The sequence below is a fragment of the Lineus longissimus genome, chromosome 16, assembly GCF_910592395.1.
Source record: "Lineus longissimus chromosome 16, tnLinLong1.2, whole genome shotgun sequence".
Lineage (NCBI taxonomy): Eukaryota > Metazoa > Nemertea > Pilidiophora > Heteronemertea > Lineidae > Lineus > Lineus longissimus.
This window is the reverse complement of record NC_088323.1, coordinates 11257200-11279602: the sequence shown is the minus strand read 5'-3', so window position 1 is coordinate 11279602 and position 22403 is coordinate 11257200. Positions and strand designations below refer to the sequence as shown.

Below are 22403 nucleotides of genomic sequence, written 5' to 3'. Positions count from 1 at the left end.
AGTATAAACAAATTTGTATTCACAATAACTGCACCAGGGCATTGTGTGTTAGTGGATTTCTCCTTAACTACCCCACAAGTAATTACGAACAGACAGCGTACCCCTTTAAGGAGGATTTTTGGGGGGCAAAGACTTGAAATGCTACATAACAACCTTTCTTGAATTTTTGGAATAAAATGATACGGCCAGGGGCCATTGTGCTCACCGTATAGATATTTGGTGGTTAGGCATTCATCCTAGTTAAAACAAATTCTACATGTATAGTATATATGTCAAACCAAAGTCGGTATGACATACGATTTATCATTGTTTGGAGTACCTGCCATAAAAATTTCATCAAAAACAAGTCACTAATAAGCGAGATGTTGCACTTTTTACCTTTTTTTACTTTTGGCCTCCTGGTAGCCAAGATGAGAATCAGATCAGATCGAAATTCAGTGTCTGAAGTAACATGACGTAGGAAGTCATGTGTACCAAAGTTCAAGTTCATAGCTTCAGTGGTTAAGAAACGTGCCATAGTTACACTCGAACGACCAATTTACGCCATTTGACCTTTGTGACATTGAAAAGTAGTTGAAATCGAAAACCCGTATGATATGTGATGTATCCTTGCTTGGAGAACCTACAAGAAATATTTTATTGAAAACGAGCCACTTAGTCACACCTTTTAGGTTTCCACCTCTGGCCACCTGGTAAACAATTCGAGAATCTGATCAGACTGAAATTCGGTGTCAGCGGTTATATGACGTAGGGAGTCATGTGTAGCAAATTTCAAGTTCATAGCTTTAGCGGTTAAGAAACGCGCCATAGTTACACTCAAACGGCCAATTTATGCCATTTGACTTCTGTGACCTTGAAAATTAGGTTAAATCAAAAACCCGTATGATATGTGATGTTTCCTTACTAGGAGAGTCTACCATAAAAAGTTTGTCGAAAAATGAGTCACTCATAAGAGAGATATCACACTTTTTAGGCTCCCACTTCTGGCCCAATGGTGACCAAGTCAAAAAATCAGATCGAACGAAATTCATTGTCAGAGGTCAACTGACCTCGGGGGTCCTGTGTACAAAGTTTCAAATTCAGAGCTCCAGTGGTCAAGAAACGTGCCACTGTTTTTGAAACAGGATTCGGACGACGATGGACACAGCGGTGTACAGACTCCCCTACGTTGAGCCAAAAACTATCAGATAGCAATTTTTTTTGCATCGTTAAAACACTAAAACTTAGTCCTAGCCGAGGATTCTCCCACAACCAAATTCTCGGAAAACAAAAATGAAATTGTGATCAATTAGGCCCCGGAAGTGGCCACTTTAGCACCACCACGTGGGGCCTAATTTTATTAGGCTACACTGTTTGAAGAGCTTTTACTGGCTAATTACCATAGATAGAGGACTATAATACATTGACAAAGTTAAGGGGTCATCAACAATTATCGTTTGAGACCAAAAAGATATTTTAAAAATTATGCCAATTAGCTCTATTTACACTAATTAGTATGCCAAATTATTGGTGCTCCCTTGTTTTTTTGTAATTTTACAACCTTTATTCTCAGCCCAGGATGCTGAGATGGCACAAACCTTGTGGGCTATCGTGGGCCTTTATGAACCTGCTTCGCTAAGGGGCAACAACAACGTACAACAGACACTACGGTATCGCATAAGCTCCCAACAGGTGAGTTCAAAAGCTAACTGACAAGAAATATCCTACCTAATATAGCCATGACTACATCATCTTTGAGAATTTCAATGGAACCTCTCGACACAAAGTAGAGAGCAGTTAAGACATCGCCACGATGCACCAAAGTATCCCCCGGGGGAACATGAGTTGTTTTAAACTTGATAGATAAGGCTCTCAGACAACCTGGACTTGCACCTGAAATAGAACATCAATCATTAAGGGAAACATCATTCCAATATGTCTTAGAATATTGAAGCTAAGAGCAAGGTTGATTTTGCTGGAGATTGCTTACGTGTCCCAACATCCCAGGGGAATTAATTTTTGTAAGTTATTAACCCATATGGAGGCAAGCACTTAATATTTCTAAACCCTGAACGGGGCAAGGCATTTCAGGTAATGGCAACCAATTCAGAAAAACGATAATAGCAACACAATGAACCAAGGTAGACCCAATCAAGTATACATTTTCTGAAGCTCATAATCTAAATATTCCCGATATGATATTGAGAAAGAAACATAGTTTAACCACTAAAAAGGGACTTATTCACCAAAAAGGGCCCAGGGAGTTCGGCCAGCCAAACCACCCCTCACGACCACAAACATTGACCAATACGCACTGTTGTACCCTGGATTGAAACAAGAGATGATATACTATCAAATATAGTCATAAACTAACCCCTTTCTCTATACTGGATTTTTTAATTCATTTTTCCAATTCATCCTCCATAGCTGGTCTGGTCCCTTCCTCAGAAACCTCACAAAACGCCCCAAAAATACATCGAAAAGACAAAATCAAACAAACAAAGGCGAGAAAACATGCGTATTGGTCATTCATCTAACTGCACGGTGATAACTGATGACGTTATGGGGATTCCTCATTGTAGCGGATGATTCAAATAACATAATGAAGAGTTAGTAAGGAATTAGCCGTAGGTGCCCGTTCTCAGCTTTTTAAAAGGCTACGGCGTACTCCGAAGGTGTCCCCATATGGTTTAAGGTCTCACACGCCAGTGCTGAGAATGTCTCCAGCTGAACAAATGAGTAGGCCCGGGTCCAGAATGCGAGGCCTGTTATGGAAATTTTTCTGAGGTCAATCATTTGCCCATAACAACTACTACCTATACATTTATAGATTTGTGGAGACCCGGGGGAGACGTTTAGAATAATTTCGATGGATTTTATTCGATGCATACAGTGCACTAGGCTGCGCCACCTTTCGTATCACTCAGGTCCATGAAATGGTGTGAAATTGGTCCAAAATAGGCCTAATGTGTGTCAATTGACTTTTAGATAACAAAACATGGTACTGTCAATGACTCTTGAAAACTTCCAAATTTGGTCAACATGTACAGATGCCCAATAGGTCTCTTCATATAAAATTTGGAGAATGTGTAATAAACAGAAGTGAAACGTGCCTCCTTTCGGTGAAATTTTACAGTTTGACCTTTCTGACCTTGGTAACTAGGTCAAGGTCAATATGTTATAAGCACTATGAGCAAAAGTAAGGGATTTTAGGAGCTTTTTTCCTCATCCTTGGTGCTCCATAACCAGTGGAGGTAGGACAAACAATTGGTTGTAACTAATAACCAACTAACTAAACTGGCTTACTTTTGGAGGAGCAAGTGGTTGAATCGAGTGCAAAAATAGGGGTCGCTGTGAAAAAAGAGAATGAGGAAATAGATAAGTCATGGGACTTTTACCAGTTGTTTTGTAATTGTAACATGTTCGTAGAGAGATTTGAGTCAAGTTGGACGACTTTCCATCCATCTGTGTAAATGAATGAGCCTTTTTTTGCTGAAAAGAGGTCTCAGCCAATCCACAGGTGATTTTCAAGGGGGCGGAAAATATTGATTTTTAGAATTTCACAACTCAAAGATGAACAGAGCGATTTTGAAAAACTAAATTGCAAATTAAAGAGTAAATCAGTATCTCTATATGACTGAAAAGTAAAATACATTGGATAATTAGTTATTTTTAAAAAAATCCTGAAAAAAGGCTATTTTTAAGATTTATGCAGCAGCGTCAAAGAGTTAATATGTACAGACGCCCAATATGTGTCTACATATCAAATTTGAAGAGTCTAGGACAAATAACGAGTTTGACTAATGTGACCTTCAAAAGCAGGTCAAATCAAAACCCTGGGTAATATGTCATGTAGTCTCATCAGAAGTATTGATGGATGGATCTAGCAATCATCATGCGTACAGAGAACAGTGTGCTGTGATGAACAGACTTTTAACAACTACAAAGAAAGAGTATTTCTCGAGTAAGGTGGAGGATTGTGGTAGAGACAAAAAAGCCATTTTCAAGCTCGCAGGGCAACTGATAGGCAAATCCAAGGAAGTTGTGCTGCCTTCACATGAGTGTGGAAAGTCATTGGCTGATGACTTTAATGAGTTCTATTTGAAAAAAATTGAACTTATCAGGGAAGGGTTGGAATGTTCCAACTCTTCTGACTCTGTATTTTACCCTTTAGACAAGGACAGTGCCTTCATTGGTACCAATTCAAATTCATTTTCTGAGGTGTCGGAGTCAGATGTAAAAAAGATCATCCTTAAATCTGCTACAAAATCATGTGAACTCGATCCAATTCCGACATGGTTGTTAAAGGAATGTATTGATGAACTAGCACCCGTGATCACGGCAGTAGTTAATGCATCGTTGCAGGATTGTCAAGTCCTGTCTACTTCAAAAAGGGCTCGCATTCGTCCACTCTTGAAGAAAGTAGGTCCTGACAAGGAGGAGCTGAAGAACTATAGGCCGGTATCCAACCTTCCATTTGTATCAAAGGTTTTGGAGGAAGTGGTTGCGACACAGCTTGATGAGCACCTGCAAGTAAACAATCTTCATGACCCATTTCAGTCCGCCTATAAAGCTTGTCATTCCACTGAAACTGCCTTGATTAAGGTATAATAAGACATTGCAGATGCCCTTGATAATGGTGAGATTGTACTGCTATCAATGTTAGATATGTCTTTAGTGTTTGACACAATTGATCATGCAATACTGTTGAAACGCCTTAAGCATTCCTTTGGTATAAATGAAAAGGCTTTGTCTTGGATTGAGTCATATCTTTCAGAAAGGGTGCAGTCTGTTGCAGTTAGGGATCATGTATCGGATGACAGGTATCTTAAATATGGTGTCCCACAAGGTTCAGTGCTTGGCCCCAAATTCTGTTGTATGTACACCAAGCCAATTGGCAACCTTCTGAAAAAACATTGTCTGCCATACCATCTTTACGCCGATGATGCACAGGACTATTTGGCTATTAAACCATCTCTAGATAACATAAAATGTGCTATTGCTTCAATAGAATCAATCAATCAATCAACAATGTCTTATAGAGCGCCAAACTCCAGGTAAACCTGCTCAAGGCGCTACCTCCCCACCAAGAAATGCATCCTCGAACAGCCAGGATTTTAGGAGTCGTTTAAAAGCAAGCAGCGCGTCCGCCCCCCTGATGTGCTCCGGTAGGGCATTCCACAACCGGGGACCACATGATGAGAAGAAGCGGTCACCGAATCCTGTCTTTATCCGCATACACGCCAATGACGTGTCATTAGATGACCTGGTGACACGCTGCCTCTCAACATGTTTGAGGCTCAGGTATGCAGGTGCATAACCCCGGACCACCTTGAAACACATCGGGAGGACCTTGAAAATGACACGCTGCTTCACCAGGAGCCAGTGAAGAGACCTAAGAACCGGTGAGATGTGGTCATACTTTCTCGTCCCGGTCAAGATCCTGGCTGCCCGGTTCTGGAGTCTCTGGAGGGGAGCCAGCGCCTTGTCAGGGAGACCGTAGAGAATCCCATTATTGGAGTCAAGGCGTGACATGACAAAGGCATGGATAAGCCTCTCGATGCTACTTGTGTCGAGAAATTTTTTAATTCGGCTTATCTTATACAAGGCAGCATTTACATTCCTGCAAATCGCCTTGATTTGCTCCTGCATTGTCATGCCCTCATCCAGCCACACCCCGAGATCCCGAACACTGTTTGACTTTGCAACCCATTGCTGTCCCACATTGATACCTTCCACAGAACCAGTCCTGCGCGACGAAACAAAGTTCAGCATGTCTGTCTTTGGGGCATTCAAGGAAAGTTTGTTCACAACCAGCCACTTTTCTATGCTGGCAATGCACTGCTCTGTATTCGAGATCGCTGTGTCCAGGACTTAAAACCCTGGTTGAGGACAAATGGACTGAAGCAAAATGACGATAAGACAGAGTTTATTGCATTTTATCCTGAACACCTGGAGCATTTCTGCAAGGAGTTATGTCTTAGAATTGGTGGTTGTTCGATCAAGCCTGTTGACTGTGTAAAAAATCTTGGGGCTTTCATGGACTCCTCTTTAACAATGGAAAAACATGTTAATAATGTATCGCGCATTTGTCACTTTCACTTGAGAAACATCAGCAGAATCAAACCCTATCTAAATGTACATGCATGTAAATATCTTGTACAAGCCACCCTAGTTTCCAGACTCAATTATGCCAATGGCCTTCTGTATGGAATAACTGACCAACTGATGTCGAAACTTCAGAAAGTGCAGAACACCGCAGCTCGAATAATAACAGGGACAAAACGGCGAGACCATATAACTCCGGTTCTCTTTCAGCTTCACTGGCTTCCGGTGCATTGTAGGGTACAGTATATGATTCTGCTGTATGCCTACAAGGCACTGAATGGTACAGCGCCAATATACAACGAGGATTTAGTAAAGAGACACGCGCCAACTCGAGCGTTGCGTTCCACAGACCAGTGCCTTCTGTCATTACCGAGAACCAGGACGGTACGACATGGAAATCGATCTTTCAAACAGGTGGCACCTGGCCTGTGGAATGCACGGCCCCTGGTCGTAAGACAGTCTTCCAGTCTCGATGTATATAAGAAGTCAGTGAAGACCTTATTTATTAAAAGCTATTACAATGTTTACACTTTTACAAGTTTTTACATGTATTATCAATATCTTATCTTTTTCAATATTTGTGTGCAATGAATGTTTTATCTCTGTAAAGCCCCCTAGAGCGGATTTTCTGATTAGGGCGCTATATAAATTCTGTATAATAATAATAATAATAATGATAATGATAATAATAATAATAATAATCAGTGTCAATAAGATACTGACAAAACAAGGTTTTCAAAGATGGCATCCTGGAACCCAGAAAGTAGGTCAAATGCGATGATTTTGGTGTGTGTCAAGTCATGTTGTCATAAGATATCCACAAACCAAGTTTCAACATTAAGGACTCAATAGTGAGAAAGCTCTTAAATTCACTAATAATTGGCACGTTTTGTCATTATTTGAGAGAGTCTTTTTACTTTGGTATATATGTGTGAGCATCGGCTCACCCAGGTGAGCTAAAAAACATATTTATATCGTTCGCAACCCTTGCTTCAATCTCAAACAATTGTAAAAAATACGGACTTGGAGTCTGAAACATGAGTATTAAGGTCCGTGGAAAAATGAAAGTTGCCTTTATCATGTTTATAGTAAGATAACTGTTGTTTCAATGTCTGAATATTATGCCTACTGTTGCAAAATCACTTAAACATGTTAAAAAATAAGCGGCAGATTGGACACACATTATATGAGCAAAATAATGTCATTGCTTTAGACATTACAAAAGCAAGAATTGGTCCCAGTCGGCCTAATAGATATTAACAGGATCTATCAGAAGTTAACACCAATATCGACCGCTGGAAGTATGCCAGTTCCCCACTTCTGACAGAATTCTATATTTGACAATGTAGCTACATGTAGCTGCTGGTGATAGCCTAGGAAGATTATTCTGAACTCATCATGGGCTTTTATCTTGATCCTCAAGTTTTTGTCATTACTTAGTTTTCAGATAACGCAAGTTCTTGTGCAGAGTCAAACTGCGGACAAAACACCTCTCTTACTGGAATTAATACAGAACAAGAGGCCCAAGGGCCAGGCGCTCAGCTAAAATACATGGGTACAATGTACAAAACATGGAAAGTACCTGGTAGTCCTTTTTCAACCTCAATTTTGTTTACAAACTGCTATGCCTATATCACATATATATACCAAAGTAAAAAGACTATTTGACAAATAATGACAAAACATGCCAATTACTACCTTAAAGAGTAAGCCAAATTGGAAAACCTGGATGATATGCAATGTAGACTTATTAGATACACCATCAGCCAGCAGATGATATTCTGTACCTGAGCGCCACGTGGTGTTTATTTGAACTACCCAATGATACACATGACTCATCATTGCAATTTACCTCTGCGTGCATTGATTTGTATACATCATTCAACACTGTTTGGCCACACACCGCTACGAGTGTGAGTAGGGACACGGCACGCGAGCATTTCAATAAGTCACGGCAGCTAATTTTCATTCTTTCTAAATCTGTGCTATTTTTGCGTCTGTGCAAGTCGATTGGATACCGCCAAATAAGCTTACTAAAAGAAATAAAAATTTGCACAGAAAAAACATTGCATGACTGCATCCATTCTCATGTGTGTCTCCGATCATCTCCGAAACTGCCCAACGTAGGATACCACCAGAACACTCGCCCAAGCGTTAGTCTTATCAAGGCTAGACTATTGCAACGCTATGCTGTTCAACATCAATGAGGAACTCTTTCACAAGCTACAAGTGGTCCACAACAGTGCCTTGCAACTGGTAATGCGAGTACGATGACGCAATCACATTACGCCAATACTAAAGGAGCTTCACTGGCTACCTATCCGAGCACGAATAGAGTTTAAAATTCTAACACTCATCCACAAATGTATCAATGGCAGTGCGCCAGCATACTTGACAGAACTGCTAGAACAGTACTCACCAGCCAGGCCCCTGAGATCAGTAGCACAGGCTGTCCTCATTGAACCACAGTTCAGCACTATTAAGTTTGGAGGCCGAGGTTTCTCCAAGAGTGCCCCTAGGCTATGGAATAGCCTAAACAGTAACATCAGAAACAATAGTAATGATGCATTCAGGAGACAGATAAAAGCAGAACGTTACAGACAGTACTACTACTAGATGGGAGGGCGCCCTTGAGCAAGACTCTTTTCTGGAAAGTTTGCGCCATATAAATGACAATTTTATTTATTATTATTATCATGGGGGTGTATTCTGGACTCAGGCATGAGGTGCCAATGATCAAGGAAATTCATTGAATTGATTGAGAATAAAGATTCAATACCTTTGATGATAATTTAGCAGGTTTGTATGCAATCGTGTGTACACTGCACGTGTATATATACTTGCTGTACAGTACATTTCAACGCTCATACTCTAAACATTGATATCTCACGAATTGAAGCGGTCAGAGCTATATGTAAGCTTAAACTAGGTAAAGCGTGCGGCCCAGACAAAATTCCGAACGAGATACTAAAATCACCAAAAATGACCGATATCTTATTTCGCCTTTTCAACCGGGTTTTTCAGAGTGGAAGGATACCAGGAATTTGGAATAACAGTATTGTTCACCCTATTCTGAAACCAGGGAAAGACAGTAAAGACCCGCTCAGTTATCGGGGGATAAGCTTAAATTCTACCATAAGTAAGGTGTATAGTGTGGTCCTGAACAACAGACTTATGAAATACTGTGAGGAAAATGACCTGATCGTTGATGAGCAGAATGGGTTTCGTGCAGATAGGAACTGTATTGATCAAATATATGGACTAACCACAATTCTACGCAACAGGAAGTTACAAAAACAGTCAACATTTCTATGTTTCATTGATTTCTCTAAGGCCTTTGATGCTATAAACAGAACTTGTCTTTTCACCAAACTGCACAAGATGGGTATCCGAGGAAAGTTTCTCAGAGCAGTAAATGCTATGTACACGAGTACTAAGGCTTGTGTGAAGGTCAATGGCCACTTTACAGACTATTTCCAAACGACATCTGGCGTCCATCAGGGAGACTGTCTATCTCCCACCCTGTTCTCTCTATATATAAACGATTTGGCACGCGAAATTAAATCCAGTGGACAAGGGGTGAGAGTAGACGGAGAGAAGGTCTCTATCTTACTGTATGCAGATGACATTGTCTTCTTAAGTGATTCAGAGGAGTCCCTGCAGCAAATGATTCGAATCTTAGAAAGATGGTGTGCAAAATGGAGAATGCAAATAAACATTGACAAAACACAGGTGATGCACTGTCGTAGAAAAAACGATCCAAAAACTGCTTTCAATTTCTTGTTCAATCACGCGCAAATTAAGCTAACCGAGCAATACAGATACTTAGGAGTACAAATCCAGGACACGCTTGATTACACGATTACGGCAAACAATCTTTCTAAGTCCACATCCAAGGCACTTGCTGGTATTCTAACCAAGCACTTCAAGACAAGAGGACTAAGCTATGATACATACAGTAAGCTATACGAGGCCAAGGTGGCCCCGATCTTAGATTATGCTTGTAGTGTGTGGGGTTTTAAACCATACAAGGAGATAGAGAAATACAGAGCAATGAGATATTTCCTTGGCGTGGGCAAATTTGCAGCCCTACCCTCTATAAAGGGGGATATGGGCTGGGCTCCCGTTACAGTCAGATTTCAGACAAAAATGATCGGCCTATGGATACGGTTATGTAACTTGCCGAGAGACAGGCTTACAAAAAGGATCTTTCTCTTGGATTATGAACTCGCCCGTAAGGGACTGGATAACTGGGCCAGGAGTATCAGAAATATTCTTGTGAAGTGTGATATGGCCACTTTGTTTAAATCACTACACGGTCGTACAAAGGCAGAATCGCGAATCTTGATAACATGTGTTAACGATCACCTGACATCGGCGCACGTAGACCAATGGCGCATACAAATTAATGAGATGCCCAAACTGAGAACATACAAAACATTGAAAACCTTTTTTGGCTTTGAGGATTATGTGAAAACTCCATTGAATAGATCACAGCGATCAATATAAGCCCGACTGAGGAATGGATCTTTTCCGATAAACATTGAGATGGGACGCTACAGAGGTATCCCTCTAGTGAATAGAATATGTCATAAATGTGACTCCAATACGGTAGAAAACGAAGAACATTTTCTATGTCGATGCCCTGCATATGAAACCCAACGCGTTGGACTTTTCCGAGTAATCAAGGACAAACCAAATATGAACTTTGAAAATGCTTTGCCAGGCGACATAATGAAACACGTTTTATCAGACTCTAATATTGCCAGAAGTGTTGCCAATTACGTAGATACAATATATCGCATTAGAAATGAAATTTAAGTGCTGGTGGTCTGCGAATCACTAGAATATTCGTTATCTACTGCATGTATTCAGTGGTTTGTGATGGCACTGGTTCTGCGTCACTTTAATAGAGCCGGTGCCAGCACAAGTAGTCTGTACCTTTGTATTATTTTGATTGTAAGTCGCAGCCCTTAGCCGGCGGAGGACAAAAAAACAATTATACGTGGCGGATATAGAAAAAAAAAGAATACAATTCACAAATCATTAATTGACATTATATACACATTACACATTACACATTACACATTACACATTACTCACGTAAAGGCCTCGCGTGCTAGCTTTATAATTAAGCGGAAAATGCGGTATAATGCGGTTACGCGGCGCAGGATGTTCTTGCGTTAAATATTCGCCATGTTGTTCAAGTGAGTTTTTTTGTTGCGACGTCAAAACGTTGTAACTTCTGAACAATAAAGAAACGCGCAATCCGCGGCCAACAATAAACACAAACTTCACGTCACGGATGACGTCACATATAATGTCCGTAGATGACATCATAATACTCATAGCGAGTGCGCATGCGTACTTAGTTTCGGACATACCGCCGCGCGGTGTATTGATCATGGACAAATCGTCGCGGCTTCTGAACGAGTCGCCCGTATTTGGAACGGATCGGAACAAGGTCAGGGCCCGATGAACGTGAATACACGTGGCGTCGGGCCATGGCCCCACAATAGTCTCATAGGCCTGTGTGGCCGGCTATGTAAATTATTACATAGGTGACAATAAACAAATATATATATATGCTCAAAACTTGATATTGCTACAGCATCTGGTAGTTGCTGCAACCTGCGATCATGTTTGCAAGTGACATAAATCACGTGTTTGCATAGATAATTTCAGGTACCTGCCCGCAACAACAACTGGAAATAGCTGGCATTTGTTGACATTAGCTGGAAATTTAAAATTCAGTATGTGAGCTGGTTAGTTCTCTGCCACTATGTTTGAATCGATCAGAGCGCTGCACACTAATGAACAGGCGCTTTTTGTCATTCAACAGTGACTATGATTATAATCGTTGTGAAATGCAACAAGAAGAGCTCTTGTCTTGGAGTAAAACCGATAATCGGTGGGTTTTGACTTTGCTGATTGCAATCTTGTCACATGCACCTGCGATTATCACCGCAGACAGGCAATTTTTTCATGATTGCAGCTTGATTTTACTTGATCCCTGGCTGTGTGATTTTCAATTCTAATTCAATTTTGATGGCATCTGCAATTACAACCGCAAACAAGCAATTTTTGACACACAGCAATATGATTAAAGGTTGCAGGTTGATTTTGCTTCCAACACAGGTTGCTAGGATGACCAGTTCTTATTGCAGGTACCTGAAATTATCTAGGCAAACAAGTGATTTATGTCACTTGCAAACATGATCGCTGTAGCATTATCAAGTGTTGAGCATATGCCACTGACCTAATCCCTTAGCTTTCTGACATTATCTTGTCACACTGTTATAATGTAAATCTATCGTTCTTGGTGTGCGTTGACCATGGACTTACACGAGCATTTAGAGGCTCATCATATAAAACATAAGATTATTGCTTCACTGAGGCTCCTTGCAGACACCTCTGCCAGGCGGACACTTCCCCATTGTGGATGGTTAGTTGCCACATGACCTGGGTTGGAGTGCTCGCCAATGCTGACTGGCGTCGTCAGGGCTCAACGCCAGTCCTGGAAGCAGCACGTCATTTACATCACAGCTAATTGTGATCAGTTGATATGATGACATTATTGACGATCAGTGATAGGAAAATGTTGCCTCTCGTTTAATAATATAGATAGTGCAAAGTATTCACATTGTAATATCAGACTCGTAAGTTTGAGGATCACGGAATGACCAGATTGGTGTGTATTGCCCCAGGGCACAAGGAAACATGTGTACCAATTTTAAGTCCAGACTTTACAAAACGTGCCGCGCTAACATACGGCCGCCACTGACAATGCGGACACCACATAATCGCATAGGCTCGCGAGGTTAGCCAATTAAGGGCGTTTCAACCGGATTCTGTGACACCAACCCGATTCCGTGACATTAACCACACATGGCACACTCTGATGTCAGGAGGTCATGCAGGGTTAAAGACGTGGACTGACGTCCAAAATGGATGTCCAAATAACATCACTGCACGGCCTTGAAAAGAACGATGGAGCAAGCTGACTGTTGACTACATGAGTCATTAGCTGTGGACATCTCCCATGCAAAATCTTACAGTTATGATACCGTCCGGGTCCACGATCATGCATACAATAATACAGGCTTACAGCACATGCACTGATTCAGGCTTCTTCATTTGCTAAAAAAACAACCTCAAGGTCTGTCCAGATTACCCTTTTGGCATTCATTTGAATACCCATGTGTTCCAATTCAATTTGTATAAACTTTGGTTATCCTGATATTGAATCCGGGGTAAAAATTTAAGAAATAAGAAGAGCTCTCATGATTTTTTTGTTTGACTTGAAAATTCAAACCTACTGGCTCCTGTCTGATGTGTAATGCATCATGGGAGAGGTCAGGTGATAAGACCACATGATGGAATTGCATAATATAATAGCAATTTGCGTTGCCAGCAAATGCCAGCTTTCTCCAACAACTGTCAGAAACACTGAATTTGAAATTTCCAGCTAATTCCAGCTTTTGACAATCTTATAGTTAAGTGACAGAGATTTCCAGCGTTGGAACTTTTATGAAAAATAAAGTTCCAGAAAATGCCAAGAATTTCCACCCCATGGATCAAGTTCCAGTTTTTTGTCAGCTTTTGCCAGCCATAACTTTTCAATGAAACCTTCTAAATTCAAAGTGTCAGCTTATTCCAGCCAAGAGCTGGAAATTCCAGCTATTTCCAACAAAATCCACCTAAGGTAAAATTCATTTCACAAGAAACAGTCCCGTGCCAAATATTTAATTTCCAGCTAATGTCAACAAATGTCAGCTATTTTCAACAAATGACAACCCTGACATTGGTAAATCAGCTCGAAGGTTTGGGTCCAGATTTTTCCACCTTATTCCAGCTCTGGAATTTAGATTCCAGCTTAATGCCAGGTTATGCCAGATTTTTCCAGCTTTATGGCATTTTCTTGCTCTGCCATTTACCAAAATACCGCCTAACTCCAGGCCTGACATTTTCTGGAATTTCCAGCTATTTCCAACCTTCTGGCAAGAAAAAATCGTTTGGAATTAGCTGGAAAATCCTGGCTTTTGCCGACAATTTCCAGTCGAATTTCACAGGGGAATTGCTATACACTTACAGTACATTTCTACATGGGTGATTGAGGGAGATTAAAGCGATCTTTAAAATGGTTCATTTCAGTACTCATTACATGTTTGCATTGGTTTCAACAACCATTATCAGTCGTGTGATTTTGAGTCATTCATACGTGTTTTGAATGCACATTGCGATGAAAGGTTCCGGCCCAATTTCGCTATTCTGTTGAATCGAAATCCACCATTGCCATTTCTCGGAACTTTAGGATCACCATATGGGATGGAGGAGCCAGGTGTTCATTTGGTGCTATGAAAGTAGCTCTGCTCCTCTTCCTTGGTCATTTGTTATGTGGTCACAGAAACGTTGAAATGCAGCAGCTGTCGATCATCCCTCTAAAACATGATAACATGTGTCTAAATCGCACATTGTGACGAATGGTTCAGGTCTCAATACGCTAATCTGACAGACGACAATCCGCCATTTAGTACTAAAGCTCGGGCAAAGCATAGAATTGAATGCAATTAGCCTACTGCTTCCTTGGTCAGTTTTGCTATTTAATGTCAGGCAACCAAAAATTTTGAAAATATTTTTGGAAAGGGGGGATTTCGACATCAGTTGATACTCTGGCTCTGAAATGACCCCTTTCCACCAAGCGGAGGAAGTCACTGCTGGCCCAAACCAACCTCAATATAGGCACAATGAACAAAAGAACATGTGATGTGCGACCATGCAGAATTTTCAACTTTTGTATGCTGCCGGTTTGTTGCGGCCAGCAGTGGCTTCCTCCACCTGGTGTGTAAGGGCCTCTATAACTGATCAATAAAGGGCAAAAGGAATGGTTTTGGTAAGTCGTAGAACCCTTTTTTCAACACATTGACAATCCTAGGTACGTACATTTGTAAACATCAATGATGCATGTAAATTTAAAAGTACGATGAACAATTTTCAGACAGAGTCAACATCAAAATTTAGAGTTCTAACCCCAACTCGGACAATGATTCTGAGCTGCCTTTCACTGACTTCATTCAATTCAATTCAATTCAATTCAAATAAGACTTATATAGCGCAATTATCCAATAACGTATGATTGCTCGGCTGCGCTTTGAAAACAAAGTCACCATAATCTCGACTTCAGCACCTTTTTGAATGTGCTCACAGTTGGAGCATTTCGCACATTCATGTCTAGTCTGTTCCAGAGTTGTGTAGCATACACCACAAAACTTCTAACACCATATGATGCCAGGCGGTACCTGGATACTTGGAGCAAACCTAGGTTCTGGGACCTCAGGGATCGGCTGGGTTCATACAGTGGCACAATATCTGATAGATAGCATGGGGCAAAGTCAGCTTTGCACTTAAACAAAAGGAGTGACACCTTGAAGTCAATTATTTGAGGAATAGGAAGCCAGTGTAGCCTCCTGAGCACGGGTGTAATGTGCTGGTCACGACGAGTTCGAGTTATTATCCTGGCTGCATGATTTTGTGTAAGTTGGAGTTTGTGCATTAGGTTCTTGGTAATGCCGGCAAGGAGGCTGTTGCAATAATCCAGTCTTGTTAACACAAGGGATTGGATCAGGAGTTTAGCTGCACTTTCGGTAAGACAATTGCGTATCCGGCCAATGTTCCGAAGATGGTACGTTGCAGATTTTACAACACTATTCCCATGATTTTCCATTGACATTGTTTGATCGAAAAGAACTCCCAGGTTTCTCACTGGTCCTGTTGTCACTTGGACGTCAATCTCCGCTACTGAGAGGGACTCTATATTGAGACGGTTCAAAGCTTGTTGAGAGCCAAACAACTTGAGATCAGTTTTCGTTGGGTTCCCTTGAGCATGTTCTTGGCTAACCAGTCCTGAATCTTGAGCAGGCAATCCTCTAACTGAACAATTTTCTGCTGTGCTTGCCCTATTGGCAATGCAACATAGACTTGAGTGTCGTCAGCGAAGCCATGACGTGGGGTAGAGAAACTGTCAATCAGGTCGCCAAGTGGTAGGATATAGATAAGATATTCAATATTTTCTGAGTACTTGTGCAGAAGTCCAGGCCAATATCAACGAAAAAGTAGTTCGAAGTGGTTATTGATCACTGAAAATAGAAAAAGTGCAGTGGGGGGGAAGTGCATATATCTATCTTTGATACAAAATATGTCATAACCATCAATAAAACATTAAAGGCCATAACTCAAGGTATTTTGCCATTTTCTGCTGTAAGACGATTTCAAAAGTGTACCTAATACTTTATACAATACAGAAAACCCAATGCAATTAGCTCCATCCATTTTGAAGATATAGCCATTTATGTGTTTGACAACTTGATTACCTAATCAGGCTAGCAACTGGCTTGTTAGAGCCAGGCGGCGGGTTCAGCAAACGTTGTGATGTAGATCAGGCTATTGCCCTACTTGGGAGGACAAATATCAATGAATGCTCTTAAAATTGATATATGAAGTATGTTTTTCATTGACATTTGATATACCCTATAATAAGGTAAGGTAATACAGACAAATTTATACCATTATAGTAAGAAATCAAACATCAGTCTGATCTATGTCAGTAAACTTGCCGCCTGACTTCACTTAGAAACCTAACCAAGGCTGTTATATAACATGTAAACAAAACAGTTAATCTTGCTTTATCTCTGGACTGGGTGCTTCAACTTGATTTAATGCGGAGCTTTAAGTCTACTCTTTGAGGATCTGTACATGTCATGCAATCATAAAAGCAGGAGTCGTGGCCTTTAAACCTAATGTGCTCATGATGAAATCAGTTCCCGAAATCCTTTCGCTTCACAGCTACACCTGCAGCCAAAAAGTGGAGTTGATTGATGAGGGAGAATATATGAAAATAAATACATCAACCTCGAATCCAAGTCGCCAACTCATGCCATCTCATGTAACAATGTGTAATGCATGGTGAACCCGGGTCGTGAACTAACAGTTAACAAACTTCTCTAAAAACCTATGTGTACTTATCCAATCAGGCCAAGGAATGATCTAAATATAAAAGAAAACAAACATACCTGGTGAATCAAACAATCTTTGTCCCTGTTAGTTTTTTGTTTCCTGCCAGCTGCTGTCAAAGCGCTGATATCCTCAGTTTAAAATTCGCTCGAGAATTCGCTGATTTCTAACATATTTCTCGAGCAAATACAATGAAATCAAACAAAAATAATCACCCAGAAAGCTTTATTGACTCCCCACTGATGCTGAATGAAATCAGTTTATGATATTTTTATCGGATCTTGAAGATTTTTGTGGATTTTATAAAGCTGTCCTCGCCAGGAATAATATTCTTAATGGGCCACGATATATTTGCGCAAGGGATTATATTCATGACATACGTGCAGGAAGTGATGTCATCTGGCGGTAGCAGGATTTCAAATTCAAGTTACACAATCACTCAGTGGCCACTAGTGCCACCGTGTGGCACAAATCAGTGCTGACTTAATTTTTTTCTTCATCTTGACACCAGATTATTTTTAGAAAGTTGGCAGATTGGACTCATTTGAAGTGTCGGGGCTGAGATCACAGAAAAACTGTGTATATCTCCGGAGAAATGATGTCCGAGCGGAACAATTTTTTGGGGTAGAATAGAGAGTCCCTAGATACATGTCCACACTGGTTAAGAACCTTCTAGCTCAAATAGAAACAATACGTACCACCTTTCGGTGATTAAGCAAACTTTGACCTCTGTGACCTTGAAAAATAAGTCAAATCAAAAACGTAGGATATATGATGTATCCTTGCTAGGAGTACCTACAAAAAAAATTTCATCAAAATCCGACCAACATCACAGGTTCTATTGAATGTTTTATGTTTTTGCATTTCACCCCCAGGTACATTTGTGGCACGATTTAGGGGGAGCCATATCGGCCGTGGTTATATTCTAGGCTTTAAGAGGAATAAATAAAGAATTATTTTATAGTTTCTGTGGTGATACTAAAACCAAAGCCTGCATTGTATGCCTTGAATCAAATTTTGTGAAAACTACATTAAAGTCTACATTCATATTAATATAATTACACTTTGATAAAGTCAAATATCCTACATTCAAAGTCGATCTTAAAATATATGTTCAATTTTTCCTAAATTCATGAAGCCAACACCATACGCTTAACACAACCAAGAATAATTAATAAAAGTTTAAAGTCCAGACCTCAAGCAGTCACAAAACAAGCCGTGCTAACATACGCAGCCAGTGACCGACGAAGTAAAGGTATTTTGGGGTGCCCAAATCAACCGTTTTAGTGTTAGAAATGGGTTTGATGGATGAGGAAACTCGAGATTTGAAAATTACAACTTCTAGCAGCCTCTTTTACCCGTTTTTTCATTCGCTAAGCATGTTACAGTGGCATGGATATAAGACAAAGACACCTGCCTTCATTCTCACATTTGACAAATCGAATCCGTGATCACTTGACCACTTGTCGTGAGTCCCAGCCACTACACCACAGCGGCTCCTTATACATACCCAAAATAAATCACTGATTAGCGAGAGATCGCATTTGCTGTGTTGTAAGATTTTAATCCTGATGGCTAGTCAAGAATAATTTCAGTCCAAAAATGCATGCACGAATTCTGACCAAAGACCTGCAATGGTAAAAAAACATACTCCGAAAAGCCAATTTACCCCACTTGCCCGCTGTGACCTTGAAAAGAAGGGCAAATCAAAAACCTGTATACGATATATGTAGAATCTTTGCTGGGATTACATACCATCATCAAAGAATAAGCAATAACCCAGATATTGCACTTATATGTATGTTTGGTCTAGATGAAGACATGTGTCTACTTACCCTTAAATGCAGGGCAGTTGTTGAGTAGATTGCGGTTAAGATGAAGGCATATATCTGCCTGAAGACATTCAGGGAAACCTTTGAGGACCTGAAAAAAACAAACATGGCAATAGTAATTATCTACAAGCCAGGTTCAAGACTCAAAGATGGAATCATTATCATTACTATAATTCGAGCAATGCCTGTCAGTTGGTTAAGGAATTGATATTAAACAGGACGTACTGGTTGTCTCAAGAAACACTGGGAGGGGGGAACTAAAATGCAGGCCGGCTTTTAAAGTTTTTGCAGAGCGATGTTTGGCATGTTAGGCGAGACATTCTAAACAACCTAGATTTTGGAATGAACTGTACTTTACATTGTAAATGTTCTATGCGCCAACAAAGCTTTATCTGAAATTTAGCGGATATGGTTAGGCAATCGCATGAGTTGGTGCAAAATATGGAAGCAGTTAAAAAGCATTTAAAACCGCATTATTCAGTATTTAATTTGAGATGTTTTAGTCCGATCTGATTCTTGACTTGGCCACCAAGGGGCCTAAAGTGGAAACTTAAAAAGTGTGCTATCTCCTATGAGTGACTCGTTTTTTAGATTCAAATGTCATGTATTGACCTAAGGGGACAGATCGACACACAGTCTCGGTCCAGGTTTAGAAGCATACAACTGTGCTATTGCAATTTTTCTGTTTTTGGCAAAAGCCTGGGAGTGGTGAAACAGATGGCCACCTAGAGACCAGAAAGAAGGTTAAATCACTACTTCACATGCACACTGGTAATGAAACAAACGCCGCCATATGGACCAATTGCCACCAAACCAATTAGACTGATTTCCACCAATCTTGTGTGGAGTGTCAGAAATGAATTATTAACAGAATAAGTTGGACAAATGCTTTTGGTGCTTGTAACAAAGCAGAGGAAATATAACCTACCATATTCATGTCAATACCATTGGTGTATGACCAAGCGTGCTGGAAATACTCCTCCAATCTCTGCCGTAAGGGGTTAGGAATCTGATGAAATCGAATGAATTCTTTCACTCGCATCATCTGTGTATGATAACGTGCAGTTCCTGAGTATAACCTCTGGATAATGGCACTCACGTTACCAAAGATACTTGCATACATTAGAGCTGAAAAAGGGGCGGTGAAATGAGTAATTATTGCGTATAAACACACGGTCATTGTATGGGTATATCTTCTCACGTTTTACACTTTACATGTGATGAGAAAAAATAAACAAACAAATATTCAAATAAATAAGGGTCTATACAACCATTGAAAAAATACTGTGTTTTGTCCCACCATATATACCCCTGGCCCAATAAAAAGTTAAGGTGGGTGAAAAGTTTGAAAATGGGTTATGTTGATACAGAATGCATTTTGTGGATACATGCTGTAGAAGAGCAGGTGAAGTTGTGTCCATTTGTGAATTATGGAGTGATGACATACCAGTCTGGTGGATATTGATTCATTCTTAGAGTGGTCTCATGATGATCTTTACATCACTTGTCTTTTCGCAGTGACTCGGGTGCATGGCACGATTCTTTGGGCTCATGGGAACAGGTAAATAATTCCTACTTTCTTGTTTGAATTTCTGATTTGGGAGGATATTATAAGGGACATACATACAGAGGTTATCAACTGGTCATGGGAACTAATAAAGTTCAATGTATGTGTTACTCTGCAATTATCAAAAGTTTCAGAGATCATGGTGCAGTAGACATTAACTGCCAATTTACACAATGTGACCTCTATGACCTTGAAGAAGAGGTCAAACCAAAAACTCAGGTGCTAAGCTTATTTTTAAATTTGGTAAGGATGAAATCAATGCAAAGTGTAATGCAGTTTTTAATATTTGACACCCTGGTGACCAAAGCTGGAATGTCATGACACATATCATAGAATTTATCTGAGATATTCACCTACTTAACTACACATCCATAAAGTTTCATCAATAAATTCTCTGTGGTTAGGATTTTAATGTGTCCGCCAGGTCTATGCAACATTTTGTGGCCTTGACCTCTGTAACCTTGAAAGAAGGTCAAATCCAAAACCTTGGTGTTATGTGATATATCTGGGTGGGGCTACCTGTGCTAAAAAATTGGTAAAGATCGCAAGCATTAGTTAAGACGTAATTACATTTTTTAGATTTTTTCAAATTTGGCTGCCTATTAGCCAAATTTTGAATCTCATGATGCAAATTATAGTACTTAATTTTTGAGTAACCTACATAACACATCCCTAATTGTTCATGGAAAAATCTCACAGGTTTTAATTAGAAGGCCATAGCACCCACAAGGTCAACATAACATTTTGATACCTTGACCACTGTGGCCTTGAAAAGGGTCAAATCCCAAAACCATGTGTTATGCCGTTTATCTTTGTTAGATCTACCTGTGATAAAAATGTGGTAAAAATTAAAGCGATAGTTTATATTTCATTGATTAAGATTTTCACATTGGGCACCCTCGTGGCATAAGCTGACACCTCATGATCACCTAAGTTGCATCGAAAGATGTTGTTTCAGTATTTAATGATATGCTATACAAAATCTTGAAGCAATGTCAAGTAAGATGATTTATGACATTAGGAAAAGGACCGATGATGATCTTATGAACTTGATCTCTGTGACCTTATTCACTAGTGACACAAATGCCATCACACCGCTTCAAGATTTATTTTTCATATGCACTTAATGAAATAAAGTATTAAATATCGCCTTGATGCAATTCACCACTGGTGGGCTTCACTAAAACCAAAAAGAATGCAATTGCTCAAATACACCGCCAGCAGATTTTCATGTTCATTCACTAACGACATCACTCCATAATCAGGGCTGTCAAGCCATCTGTACTTTTAGTACTTAGTCCTGAAATTTTGTAAGAGATTTTAGAATAGTACTGAAAGCAACCATAGTACAAAAGAAACCTTTTGGAAACAGTTCCAGATAGTCATCCTTGAGGGTTGGCAGGTTCGCATAATTCAGACTTAACCCATTGAACCTCGCAGTCCCTGACACGAGTCTACTCCCCACAGTGCAGTCCTGGTTGTATATCATCAGAATGGTAAAATTGTGAATAACATCTATTCTGTGACATATACAAATGGTTTTGGTATGAAATGATAGGTTATGACCAGCACTATTCTCTAGTTGCTGTTCAGCCATGTGAGACTTCCGCTTTTGGTGTTGTCTTGCCCTGTTATTTGCAGAGCCACCCCTTACCTTTTCAACTTTTTGGGCCATATTCTTAATGGGTCAACTTGTCACTTAAGCCTCACCCACGACCTCTTCCAGTAGCTGAATGAACTGAGAAATCACCTGCTATTGTTATTTCTCATTGCAACTAACTAAGCATACTGCTGTCAGACTAGTTTTAAAAAGGATTTTGACCCTAATATCACAGATCGAATCACAATTTTCACCAGATTCAAAAGTCAAGTTCCTCCTGGTCATTTTACTTCAAGTGGCATTAGAT

General features: G+C 40.1%; 1 protein-coding gene across 7 annotated transcripts in view; it reads right to left on the bottom strand.

Moving 5' to 3' along the window:
• Positions 1 to 22403, bottom strand: part of LOC135500896 (potassium voltage-gated channel subfamily H member 6-like) — a 600170-nt gene that overhangs the window by 214418 nt on the left and 363349 nt on the right. For all 7 annotated transcript variants that reach the window (XM_064792608.1, XM_064792609.1, XM_064792610.1 and 4 more), the window contains 3 exons: positions 19858 to 20057; positions 18933 to 19020; positions 1708 to 1872 (listed from right to left, as the gene is read on the bottom strand). In XM_064792608.1, coding sequence (XP_064648678.1) covers positions 1708 to 1872; positions 18933 to 19020; positions 19858 to 20057 — 453 coding nt within the window. The remainder of the gene's footprint in view (positions 1 to 1707; positions 1873 to 18932; positions 19021 to 19857; positions 20058 to 22403) is intronic.